The sequence below is a fragment of the Bos indicus genome, chromosome 4, assembly GCF_029378745.1.
Source record: "Bos indicus isolate NIAB-ARS_2022 breed Sahiwal x Tharparkar chromosome 4, NIAB-ARS_B.indTharparkar_mat_pri_1.0, whole genome shotgun sequence".
In the NCBI taxonomy this organism is placed as follows: domain Eukaryota; kingdom Metazoa; phylum Chordata; class Mammalia; order Artiodactyla; family Bovidae; genus Bos; species Bos indicus.
The window spans coordinates 87,648,010-87,661,091 of record NC_091763.1 but is presented as its reverse complement, the minus strand read 5'-3'; the positions used below and the strand labels follow the sequence as shown (position 1 = coordinate 87,661,091).

Sequence of the window (13,082 nt, the reverse complement as noted above, 5' to 3'; positions counted from 1 at the left end):
GCACCTGAGGTGTCACACCCTCAGGAAACACCTTTTATCACTGTGGGCGTCATCAAGGATTGATAAATAGGCAAGTTTCCTCAAGAGTAAATGCCTCTTTGTTTTTCTACGTCTAAGGAGACTATGGGTAAATGCTGAAGGAAAGTTTCTCTCATGGGTACCTAACTGTGGAAGTGGCTGCAAAAACCAAAAGCTCCTATCTGGCCACGGGGTAGACAAGCTCAGAGCCGGAAGTTTTACCTGCCCGGTGATAACTGCCGTGAGCTTCAATTGCTTCCCCGCCACTTTGGCCACTGCGCACTGCACCTTGAGTTGAAGGCACTGTTTTCCCTATTTCCTTCTTCGTCCGGATTAAGAACACCAGAAAAATCACAGAAAGAAATTCCTAGGTGGTTCTAACACCGGGACTGAGAAATCTGCGCAGTAAGACAGGCTTCGGGTGCTGCAACAAGACGCCCACTTGAGGCCGGAACCAACAGTGACCAAGTGTGTGCTTCCATGCGCTGCGGGCTCTTCCAAACGCTAACAGCCCTGGACACCCGGCGTGCGCCCAAATATTTACTAAATAAATGTCTACACTGCACAACTTGTCTTGAGTCAAATGCATCCCCACCCAGAAAATAATCAAGCTATGTGATTATTATAGAGCTGAATCAGACTGCCATTTCGCAAATACAAAACCGATCTTGCTCATGCATCTACAGGAATAAAGACGGTTTAAAAAGAAAGCCTCTCGCGTTTTGTTTTTGCTTTTCTTTTCAAGAACATTCCTCTGACTTTTACAATATGGACTTCACCATAGCATCGGACAGCAGCAGAGCAAGATAAAGTCTCTTCCCAACGTTATTTGGAGGTAAACGGCTCTGGCCGCACTTTTCCGCTCTGGGGTTCAATCCTAGGTATCAATTTCGGGTCGGAGACGCCCCTTATGGCCGTTCCCCTCACCTGGGGAGGTAGAAGGGGGCAGCTCTCCTGGCCCCCTGTCCGCCTGTGCCTCAGAAATCTTGCGGAAGAAAAGAAAGGTGGTGATGGTGAGGTCACGACCATCTAAAGATCCCGGGTCGGCGCACGCAGAACCACTAAGCTGAGCGCCTCTGTATCTTTGCGAACCGCCCGCCTGGCACCCAAGCATTCGGCCCGGGTCGCGGCGGCGGCGCGCGCACGCGCACTTCGCGGCCCCGCGCCCGCTCCTCAACATTCCATTCCACGTGTTGCTTGTTGTAGGCGCCACAGGTTCCCCACCTGCGCCGGGGCGCTCGGGCGGCCGCGCCTCGGCCGGCGGAGGTTGAGGAACCAAGAGGGCGGCGGGGCCACGGCCCGCTGAGCAGTTCACTAGGCGCTCGGGCTCACTCCCGGCGCTAACTCCGCCTATTTAATCCGGGCGGTCCCCGCCCGCCCCTTTCGCCCTGGTGGTAGGAAACACTCCTGGGTCCAACTCGACGTGTCCGGAAAGCCTCGGTCAGTTTCCCTTTCGTTCTGCCGCAGCAGCTGCCAGCCGCTCAGCTCGTGCAGACCCGCGGGCGCAGCCGCCGAGAGTGAGGCGCCTGGGGGGCCGCGGATCGCGCGGCAAGGCGTCCGGCGCACCATGCTGGACCCGTCTTCTAGCGAAGAGGAGTCGGACGAGGGGCTGGAAGAGGAGAGCCGCGATGTGCTGGTGGCGGCCGGCGGCTCGCAGCGAGCGCCGCCGGCCCCGGCTCGGGAAGGGCGGCGGGACGCGGCGGGGCGCGCAGGTGGAGGCGCGGCCAGACCCGTGAGCCCGAGCCCCTCGATGCTCAGCGAGGGGCGAGACGAACCTGAACGGCAGCTGGACGAGGAGCAGGAGCGGAGGATCCGTCTGCAGCTGTACGTTTTCGTCGTGAGGTGCATCGCGTACCCCTTCAATGCCAAGCAGCCCACCGATATGGCCCGGAGACAGCAGAAGGTGAGTTGCTTTCAGGACCCGGCGTTTCCAACCTCCACTTCTTCCTCCCTGGGCTTTTCTCCTGGTAGAACTCTGGGGCCCCTGCCCGCTGTCCTTCTGCAGGACACTGTGTTTTTGTTACTCTTGGAGGGCAAGGGAATCTTTGGGGGTGTGGGTGTGTGTGTGTGTGTGTGTGTGTGTGTGTCGAGGGGTACAGTTCTTCAGCCCGCCGGGTGTCGGGTTGCCGCGGACTCGCCTTCTCCCCCACGGTTGGCAGAAGCGGTCAGTTTGGCATCCATGGGGCTGATACCGGCCCGGCGGTGCGGCTGCTGCACCCGACGGGCTCGGCCCCGGCCGGATCCGGACGCAACTCCTATCAACTTTAATTTCAAAACACCGGTGGTGCATTCCTGTCCACTTAGTTCTGCTAGAGCAGGGCTTTACCCTGGATCTGAATGAATGCGGGATCTGAGCAAGAGGGAAGTCTTCTCTAAGGAGAAGGTGTAGAAATGTTCCCCAAAACAAACCTAACCTGACAAGTTTTCCTGTACTGCTGTACAACTAGGACATCAAATCCTAAGGCGGAATAGTGTGCAGCTTGGAGAGTGGCTGTGGGTTAGTAATTACTAGTCCCGGCAGGCCTTAATGAAACACGCTATTGATGAAAAATAGGATTGGTTTGTGACCACTTCAAAACAACGTACTACACACCCCGCCATTCCCAAAGAGGTAAGGCATTTGTTTCGGGTGAAATGCACGCCAACTTTAGTTTTGAAACAAGACCCCCAGGAGTCTAATTTTGTAGCAGACAAAAGTAATGACTCAAATTGCCCTAATTGGGTATATGTTTTTGATAGAAACTAAGAAACCCTCATTAACAGAATATGAACCTAGAGGTTCGCTGGAAATTTTCACCAGTCGCCTTAGTTTGGGACAGGATATGAAGACCCAGAGAGACTGTAATTTGCCCAGAGCATGCCTGGTCTCACAGAGATTTGTTTTCTGAAGCATTAACCTCAGAATGTGAGGCATTTCTTAGAAATTTGGAGCACTTCTGAATTGACTTGTGAAAAGCTATATTTCAGAGTAAATGCAGTCTCCCCATTACCCTTCACCCCCATTTACCCAGCTTCTCTAAAACAAGCCTAAACCAAGCAGCTGTCTTGAATCACTCTCTGGGTATGCTTATGGGATGATTCTGTACACCTGGAAGCTAATTACCCAGACCCTTCAGGTGCCTAACCCTCTAGGTAACTCAGTCACAGAATGCTAGAGCTGGAAAAAAACCTGGGATCCGGACAGGCCTCTCATTTTGGAGACATATTTGAGTAACATTTCCTATTCCCTAAACAATTGGCATGATCAGAGCCACCATTCCTGAGGTCAGTTTGGAGGCAGTGCCCCATGGAGTTCTTGGAGCCTTCCATTCTGCTCTCAGGTGAGTACCACACTGTTCTCTTTTGCCTGCATTGGGTTGCACTGCAGTCACTCACTGCCTCTCAGCTCTGTAGGTCAAGTGACTTTCAACTTCAGTACCTACTCTAAAATTATAACTAAATTTTGATGTATGTTGTTTAGTCATATTGAGTTTATGACTATCATCCAGTCTCCAGTACTTCCATTCATATTGCATTTAACCTTATTTTTGGTATTAAAGTATAAAAATAATGTGTAATGAAACAGAGACTATTCCTATCTGGAATATTATTACTGAAGATGCTTTTGCAAAAAGTCACTTGCTGATAGCTGATTCTTACTGTGCATACTTGTTGCATTTTGTTAGTAAAACAAACACTCCTTTGCTTGTTCAAATAGTACAGATTTCTCTGACTCCTCTTGTTTAAATAGAATGTTTTTCCAGAAATTATTTGAATTGGCAAACAGGTGCAGTCACAATACCGCTGAGGAAATAATTTTTTATAACATCATTCAGACGTCATCAAAAAGAATTACGAACAGCAGAAAAAGAAGCAGAACTCTGTTTGTGCTCTGTGCAAGAACACTTGGAAATTTGTTTCCCAGATATTGAGCATTGAATGCTGTCAGATGAAGTTTTGCAAAGTATTCTTATTTTTAAGGGGGAAGGCCCCGAAACAACTTAAGTGTTTTCCCTTATTCAACAAGCCCCACATTTTTTCTCTAAGCATGTTGCTTGCTGAAGGGAGCTGGAGTAATTCTTAGCAGTTGGGTTCCCTCCTAGGACAAAATGAAATGAGAATTTAACTATATTCCTGTGAATTTGATGCTCAAGCCAATAATTAATGCCCAAAACTTTGTCTTGAATTATACAGTTGGGTTATATAAAAGAAGTACCAGGATAATTGCAAAATCACTAATCCATTGTATATTTTTATTCTGTATCTTGAGGTAGTCAAACATCTAGTAAAAGGATATAATGGCTTAAATTGTTGTCATTGAAGTGCATATTGCTGCTTACTCCTCCTAACTTGAGAATTTAGAAACAGAAGTTGAGATCTGAAAGGGTCCTCATCTTTAAAAGAAGAAAACTAATCACAGGATGGTAGAAGCCTTATTCTGGCGGTCAAAGCTCTCTTGCTATTAGGTTGAGTGAGTTGGTTGAGTTTCTGTGAACCAGCTGAGCTGCAGTGATTTTTGTTTTCCTAGCTGGCTAAAATGGCCCACAAAGCTATCAAGAGGTTGTATCCATGAATTGAAAAATCGTAGTGGCATTAAACTCAGTTGACTTAAACATGGCTGTCTTTGCTTTTGGCTGGGAAGTTTCAGCTTAGAATAATAATGGTGGTTGGCTTATGCCAGTCTAACTTAGGACTTTACAGAAAATTCTGGAAGTGAGTGTATAGACATTGACGAAACTTTCACGAGGTGGTCACACTGCCTAAATGGTTTGCACATGATACAACTGTGAAGTAACAAGCAGCCAGTGGCAGAATGACTTCAGCTGTGGCTAATGCCTCAGTCTCTGCTTATTTACATAATCTTTGCTCTATCCGTTAACAGATAATGATGAACCTTGGATGATTCCAGATCATTGGTTAAATGTGGAATCAGTGTTCAAATTAGGAAACAATAACAGATAAAGCTATTACAGTTATTACTTAATAAAGGCAATTTGTCTTTGGACATCAATTTTTACTTCATAAAGGCAGGTTGTCTTTGGAAAACATTGAGACCCTAAAGGAAAAATACAGTCCATAGTTGTTAGAAGGTAGGGGAAAATCTGATGAATATAATGACTGCCATAGAAGAGGTTAAGCACATTCCTTAATTGGGGGCTTACAGATTGCAGGTCTCAATTTATAAGAAATTTCAGGTGTGTATGCGAAGTTTTGGTTGTCCACTCCATAGGTTTATAGTCAGTAAGTTGCTTTTTCATTATTAAATTTAGTGACAGATACTAAAGCCAACTACCTTAAACTAGAAATAATGAAGAGGGAATTTAAAAGATTAAAATGGTACCTGATAACTCTCCATGGGATTCATATACCCATGTTCTTTGCATTTTTATGTGTCCCTGTAATCTTACTAAACTCCTTAAACCTCCTTATGTAATCACTCCCACCACTTTGCATAATTTTCCACACTAATTAAGTTTGAGAAATGTATACAAATAGTGTGAAATCGCAGATGGTGGGGAAGTAATCTCCTTTGGTAAAACTGATCAAGGAGAGAGCATCACGGGGAAATAGTATTGGGTGGAGTGACACACGGTGGGTTCTTGCCTACATGTCTCACATGTGAGTGTCAGGCTGCAATAAGTGGCTGCTTTTAGCCCTCTTTGGAAATGGGAGTATTTTTGTGGCTGAAACAAAACAAAACCATTTCTCACTGCTTAGATGATATCCAAGCTCGGGGAAAGAGCCAATTTTATGGGAAAAAAAAAAAAAGCTAGATTTATAAACTCCAGGAATCACATACCTTACGCTAGACGTCATTGTGCCTTAGTGCTGTGTTGTGCCATCTGCAAGACCTAAGATACGACTGAGGCCTGGGGTATAAGAATCTAGTAAACGCTTGTTGGATACATGAAGTATCAGGTTTAGTCCATGTTTCAAAGACCTAGTGAGGTGTGTGGGCTTAGTCATTGCCGACTCTTTCCGACCCCATGGGCTATAGCCTGCCTGGCTCCTGTGTCCTTGAAAATTTCCAAGCAAGAATACTGGAGTGGGTTTCCATTTTCTTCCTCTAGGGGATCTTCCTGATCCAGGGATTAAACTCCAGTCTCTTGCATCTCTCGCTTTGGCAGACAGATTCTTTATCACTGAGGCCCCTGGGAAACCCCTCAGTGAGGTATAGGGTGGCAGAAAGAATATAGAGGGAAAGAGTCGACTTCTCTTCTTGGAAATTAATCTTCCTAAACATGTTTTGAGATCTCTTGGACTCACCCCACCCTCCATAGTGCCCTGACCAGGGACTGAACCCAGGCCCCCTGCATTGGGAGCATGGAGTCTTTAGCCATTGGACCACCAGGAGAGTTACCCCACCGTCTCTAAGGAAAGCCATGAAAATGATAATACCTGCTGCTGTATAACTAATGACTTCACAGGGGTTTTCCCAATGCCACTACCAAATCCAGGGGGACAGGCAGTGTGGAAGCCCCATGAGGTGCCTTTCTTGCTTGCAGGGTTCCAGGAGATACGGTGATAGTCTAAAAAGCCCAGCCTCTCAGGGAATTGGGATAATTCATGCTTTACTACTCAGGCTTTGGTTCTTTATGGGGCAAACACAGAAGGGATGGGTTATGTTGTTTTTGCTGCTTTTAATAATAGGGAGTACATTGTCCTATGGGGAGTAAGTAGGAAACCACACATTAAAGTGAAACCTTGGACTGGACTTACACAGTATCTCAGAGAAGAAAGTGCCACTGGTTTCAAGTGATTCATCTGTCCCTCCAGAGGGTATCTTGGGACCGCAGCACTTAATTTGGTGGAATGAGTTGTGCTAATGAGAACTCAAATGGATTGAGTGATGTTGGAGTTTGCTTCGTTCAAAAATGAAATCAGCAGTAATCTCTGATATACATTGACTGCATATAAAGTGAAATAAAATATTGTGTGTGTCCCCTCTTCAGTTTTAAATGGAAGCAGTTTCCTCAATTTCTACACTCACAAGATAAATAGCATAGTTTGTAAAGTCATTAAAGACCTTCAAAACAGAATTAAGGCCAGTTGCCAGGTTATTAAGTATGGGAATTATGAATGGAAAATCCCATCAGTTATAATTTTCTATGAGACAAGCCTCTTGAGTTATTGTGCTGCTTTTTATGCATTTCAAATTAGGCCTGTTTTGGGAAAGAGGGTGGGTCTCATTGTCATGTGTTACTGCCATTTCAGTTTTTAGCCTAGGGAAAAAAAACCTAATAATATCATTAGATGATATAGTCCCAAGGTTTTAAGAGTATTCAAAAATCAAATCATGAAACTGTCCCAAATCTATAACATTTTTTTAGGACCAGTATTTAAGTGACTTATATATTTTGATATGATTTCCTTGTTGTTGTTGTTCAGTCATGTCTGACTCGTTGCAGCCCCATGGACTGCATCATGCCAGCCTTCCATGTCCTTCACCATTGCCTGGAGCTTGCTCAAACCCATGTCCATTGACTCAATGGTAACATCCAACTATCATGTCCTCTGTTGTCCCTGTCTCCTGCCTTCAATCTTTCCCAGCATCAGGGTCTTTTCCAATGAGTTGGCCATTTGCGTCAGGTGGCCAAAGTATCAAAGCTTCAGCATCAGTCCTTCTAATGAATATTCAGGATTAATTTCCTTTAGGATTGACTGGTTTGATCTCCTTGTGGTCCAAGGGACTCTCAAGAGTCTTCTTCAACACCGCAACTCAAAAGCATCAATTCTTTGGCGTTCAGCCCTCTTTATGGAAAGGCAGAAAGATACAATTTCCTTTCTTTACAAAAACAAAAAAGCAAAACTTGGGATTCTTCTCCTTAGCTGCATGCTAGAATCATCTGGAGAGCTTTTTAAACAATCCTGTTATTCAGATTGTACTGCAGACTAATTGAATCCGTCTCTGGGGTTATAGTCATAAAGCTTTCTGGGTGCTTCCAAGGTACCATCAGACATGAGATGCCCTGTTTTAAAGGGAAACTACAGGGAAATGACTTACAGCTTGTGTCTGTGTCACCTGGGCAAGGTGAAGGTATTTGCAGTAATGAGTTAGATTGCTCAGTAATTAAACCCATATTACACATGAAGGAAAAGGTAATAGGGATGCTCTAAGCAAGGAACAAAAAACATCAGTATTTTAGACTTTACTGAATCAATAGTGGGAGGGCAGTGCATATTTGGACTTTTAAAAGGTCTTTAATATGATGAAATGCTGTAGACCATTAAACTGCATTAACAGTTGTATAATTTATTTATTACAAAACTATGGATAGATTGCTAGGTTCGCAACAGAAAATACAGCAGGGTAAACCTGAGTGTTTTTTTTATTAAAAAATGAACTGGAAAACATAATATAGTGAAACCTTAAGTTGGAGTTGACACTGAGCAATGACTAACTGCTTCCCAGTTGGCTCACTGGGATAGAACCCACCTTCCAATGCAGGAGACACAAGAGATGCAGGTAAGATCGCTGGGTCAGGAAGATTCCCTGGAGTGGGAAATGGCAACCCACTCCAGTATTCTTGCCTGGAAAATTCTATGGACAGAGGAAGGCCACAATCCATGGGGTTGCAAAGAGTTGGACATGACTGAGCAACTGAGCATGAATGCCTGAGTGAATTTCACAACAATTTCCTCCTAGGAGATCATTGCTGCTGCCGCTGAGTCACTTCAGTCCTGTCCGACTCTGTGTGACCCCATAGACGGCAGCCCACCAGGCTCCCCCGTCCCTGGAATTCTCCAGGCAAGAACACTGGAGTGGGTTGCCATTTCCTTCTCCAATGCATGAAAGTGAAAAGTGAAAGTGAAGTCACTCAGTCATGTCTGACCCTCAGCGACCCCATGGACTGCAGCCTACCAGGCTCCTCCATCCATGGGACTCTCCATTAGTGGGTGGCATTTTTCTTCAGTGTGTGTACTAAGAATGTATATGGGTTTTTCAAAAAGTAAACTTCAGGAGACATTCTCAAGTAATTGTTTTAAGTGAAGTAATTACAAACTAAGGACTTAGCTGAGAGTGTCTTTATTTATGTACTCTTTTTCCAAACTATAACATTAGGTGGACAGGTAAGGAAAACCTCCATTTTCCTCACACTGTGTAACTTAAGTCTTTGGTTTGCATTTGGGAGCCTTTGACTTTGTAGAGCATCATTGATGCTTTGCTTTGCTTCTTGAGATTTTATCACATCACTTTGTAAACTTTATGGTTTGAATACTTTCATTTTATAACCTCCAAGTTAGTAATACATTTTTATGATGAGAATGTTACTGGGGCAAAGGGTATGAATAATTAAAAGGCTATCTTTCTCAATCTGATAGCTGAGATGATACTTAATTTGCTCATTTCTGATTGCTTGGGGGGTGATGAATGTATATGATCTGATATCCTTTTCCCACTTTTCTATTGAGATCATGGTTTTACTTATTAATGTGTCCCCTTCATCAGTATGTTGAAGATAGTGTTCCTTTGGGGAGACTGTTTATGTAGTCTGCCTTTCATTTTGTTTTTAGATATAGTTCAATTGATCTTTAAGTTTCTTAAAAACTTATTTCTCATTTATGTTCTTAGATAATCAATTTCCCATTTTGAATTAAAGTTTGAATCAAGGAGTTGACTTTGCTTTTTTCCCCAAACAGCTCAGCTATTCTTGAAGCCTAACTTTTGATTAAGCTTTATTTTCATTACTGAGGTGTTCAGTTCAGTCACTCATTTGTGTCCAACTCTTTGTGACACCATGGACTGCAGCACGCCAGGCTTCCCTGTCCATCACCAACTCCCAGAGCTTGCTCAAACTCGTGTCCATCTAGTTGGTTATGCCATCCAACCATCTCATCCTCTGTTGTCCCCTTCTCCTCCTGCCTTCAATTTTTCTAGCATTAGGGTCTTTTCAAATGAGTCAGTTCTTTGCATCAGGTGGCCAAAGTATTGGAGTCTCATCTTCAGCATCAGTCCTTCCAGTGAACACCCAGGACTGATCTCCTTTAGGATGGACTGGTTGGATCTCCTTGCAGTCCAAGGGACTCTCAAGAGTCTTCTCCAATACCACAGTTCAAAAGCATCAATTCTTCAGCAATCAGCTTTCTTTATAGTCCAACTCTCACATCCATACATGACTACTGAAAAAAACCATAGCTTTGACTAGATGGATCTTTGTTGGCAAAGTAATGTCTCTGGTTTTTAATATGCTGTCTAGATTGATCATAGCTTTTCTTCTAAGGATATTTCTAATTTTATTATGCTGTCAGTGTGGCTCACTGAGCTATTTCACTATATCTAACTAGTATTTTTACATTACAAATTTGTATATATATAGTCTGACTTTAAGATGTAAAGTTTTATATCTAAATCAGCATTATTGTAGTAACCCTTCCTATCTGGTCATCTTTGCAGTAACTGAATTATCCTATAATTATGTGGACAGCTGACCCTTGAACAACATGGGTTTGAACTGCACAGGCCCCATCTGTACACAGTTTTTTCAGTAGTAAATACTACTGTACTACCTGATTTACCATTGGCCTATGCAGAACCTCGGATATGGAGGAATGGAGAGTTGGAGTGCTGGCTATAATAATGTGCTGATTTTCAACTGTGCCAAGGGTCAGTGCCCCTAAGCCCAGCATTGTTCCAGGGTTGACTGTATTTTCAATTTATCTTGCATTTCTAGAAGTATTCATGAATTTTAATGTTGGATTCTTTATATACTTAGGAATTTTTATACTATTACCAGTGAAAAGTAACTCCCTTTGATTCATAGTGTGTTGAGTAAAATTTCTATTCAATGTTTTATCCAATTTTAGCATTGAAACAACTTTCTTTTGAAGAGTTTATCAGGTATATTGTAGGTATCCTTAATACATACACATCCGCACTCATACATTGACCTATATATACTTTAAGCATTTGTATACACATTATTTGCATATGTATGTATATATGTGGGCTTCCCTGGTGGCTAAGTCAGTAAAGAACCTGACTGCAATGCGGGAGACCTGGGTTCGATTCCTGGGTTGGGAAGATCCCCTGGAGGAGGGCATGGCACCTCACTCCAGTATTTTTGCCTGAAGAATCCCTGTGGACAGAGGAGCCTGGCGGGGTACAGTCCACGGTGTTGCAAAGAGTTGGACACGACTGAGCGACTAAATAAATGGACACACACATGTATGTATGTACACGTTTTGAGGTTATTTTGTATTAAAAATTATTACAATTTTTACCTAGTCTTTGCTTTTTATAAAAATGTTTTAAACATTTTTCGTCATTGCCACTATGATATATTTAATCTAATTTTCTATTTTTAATGTTTTGTTTCCTTTGCCTTTTATTTTGTCTTTGCTGTGTGGCATTTCAGCTCTCCTATTCTGGAGTTAAGGACAGGTAGAGTGACATGATATAAATCTTTTTTTGTCTTCCTCATGGGCTTCTCTAGTGGCTCAACTGCTATAGAATCCGCCTGCAGTGTGAGACCTGGGTTCAATCCCTGGATTGGGAAGATCCCCTGGAGAAGGGAAAGGCTACTCCACTCCAGTATCCTGGCCTGGAGAATTCCATGGACTATATAGTCCATAGCGTCGCAAAGAGTTGGACATGAGCAACTTTGCCTTCCTTATGGTTGTGCTTAATGTTTTGATTCACTGGGCAGAGCACGCTTGTTTTAAGAGGCTCTGTCTCCAGTTTTCTTCATGGATTTTGAAGCTAGTGGACATTCCTCTGAAAATCAGGCTTTCATTTTATATTTAGTCTGCAGTGTTTTTACAAATTTTATGGATCTGTATATTTCATTGGAAGATGGGAAAAATTAAATTCTGCCATGAAACCTGTATTCTTACTATTTTAACAAATTTAGGGAAATATATTCCAAATCTTATTTAAGGAGATGAGAATGTTGTTTTGGTTCTCTAGAAAAATGCCTAAGACTAAAATGCTACTGTAGTCAAAAGGCTTACAAAATATTGAATGTCATCAAGAGCAGTTCTGAAATATAACAGGATGAATCTAACCTATATTTGTGAGCTCTGGTTTCCTTAACCAGAAGGATTGCGTATGTTGTTGGGCAGTGGTTAAGTAAGGAGACTGAGATAAAGCACATTCTTGTTATTCCATCTCGGCTTCACCCATGGTCATGCTGCTTTTACATATTAGAACAACACACCTAAAATGACAGAAGGGGAGGATGAACTGTCTAATTATGAAAAATTTGTGATTTGAGTGTAAAATCCCATAAGAATTTCGAGAGTTTGATCACCACGTCCTAGAATCCTAGGCTTTCAATTTTATTTTTCCCTTTTATTTCCTTACACATATGTGAGACAAGTGATGGAGGATGTATGGTTTAATCCAATATACATCTAATCGGTGAGGTGTGGAATCTGTGGTCCTTCAAATAAGTAGAGATCAAAGGACAGTCATTTGGAGCTCAGGGGAAAGATTTGGTTTCAAAAGGTAAACTTGAAAACTGTCCTGTGGATAATAATTGAAGTCATGGGCACGGCTGTGGCCAAAATAGAATCCAGTAAAGAGGTTTTAATGACTTAGTCTTAAAGAACTTCAGGATTTAAAAGATAGGAGGGAAAATTGAATTGGCAAAGGAAATGAAGAAGGAACAGCCAGGTCTATAAGAAAGTTAGGATGACCTTTGTCACAGAAACTAAGAAGAGCTATTTCAATAGAAAGAGGTAGGAAACGATGTCGGGTGTTCAGAGGTCAAGTGTAATAAGATAGGGATTGAAAATGTTAATATAATTTGGCTAAATTAAATGGAGATGACTGCAGTATTGCAACTCAGAAGCTGAATTTCACAGCCCAGTTTCTCAAATGTTGATTTCTAAACTATAGTTTGTATGCTGAATTCACATCTGATGAACAGCTTGAGTGGTAACACAGTGACTTTGCCACACAAAAGGTTCAGTGTTTGCATAGACTGTTTTGTGCGGGACACTGTACAAATATAAATGTGTACATGTACATGCATATGTATTTGTGCTTTTGTTTGATAGAAGTGAAATGAAAATTATTAGTGATAAACCTAGATTTCAAATATGGAACAGTTGAGACAGATCACGAAATATGCTGCAACTAG

General features: G+C 42.7%; 1 protein-coding gene across 12 annotated transcripts in view; it reads left to right on the top strand.

Moving 5' to 3' along the window:
- The first annotated feature begins 1,234 nt into the window (after positions 1-1,234).
- The window catches only part of CADPS2 (calcium dependent secretion activator 2), a 582,333-nt gene continuing 570,485 nt past the window's right edge, over positions 1,235-13,082 (top strand). For 3 of the 12 annotated variants that reach the window (XM_070787301.1, XM_070787295.1, XM_070787294.1), the window contains exon 1: positions 1,237-1,921. In XM_070787301.1, coding sequence (XP_070643402.1) covers positions 1,586-1,921 — 336 coding nt within the window. In that variant the 5' untranslated portion in view covers positions 1,237-1,585. Of the gene's footprint in view, positions 1,922-13,082 lie in introns of all 12 variants that reach the window. The other 9 variants (XM_070787302.1, XM_070787296.1, XM_070787298.1 and 6 more) reach the window with 5 other exon arrangements.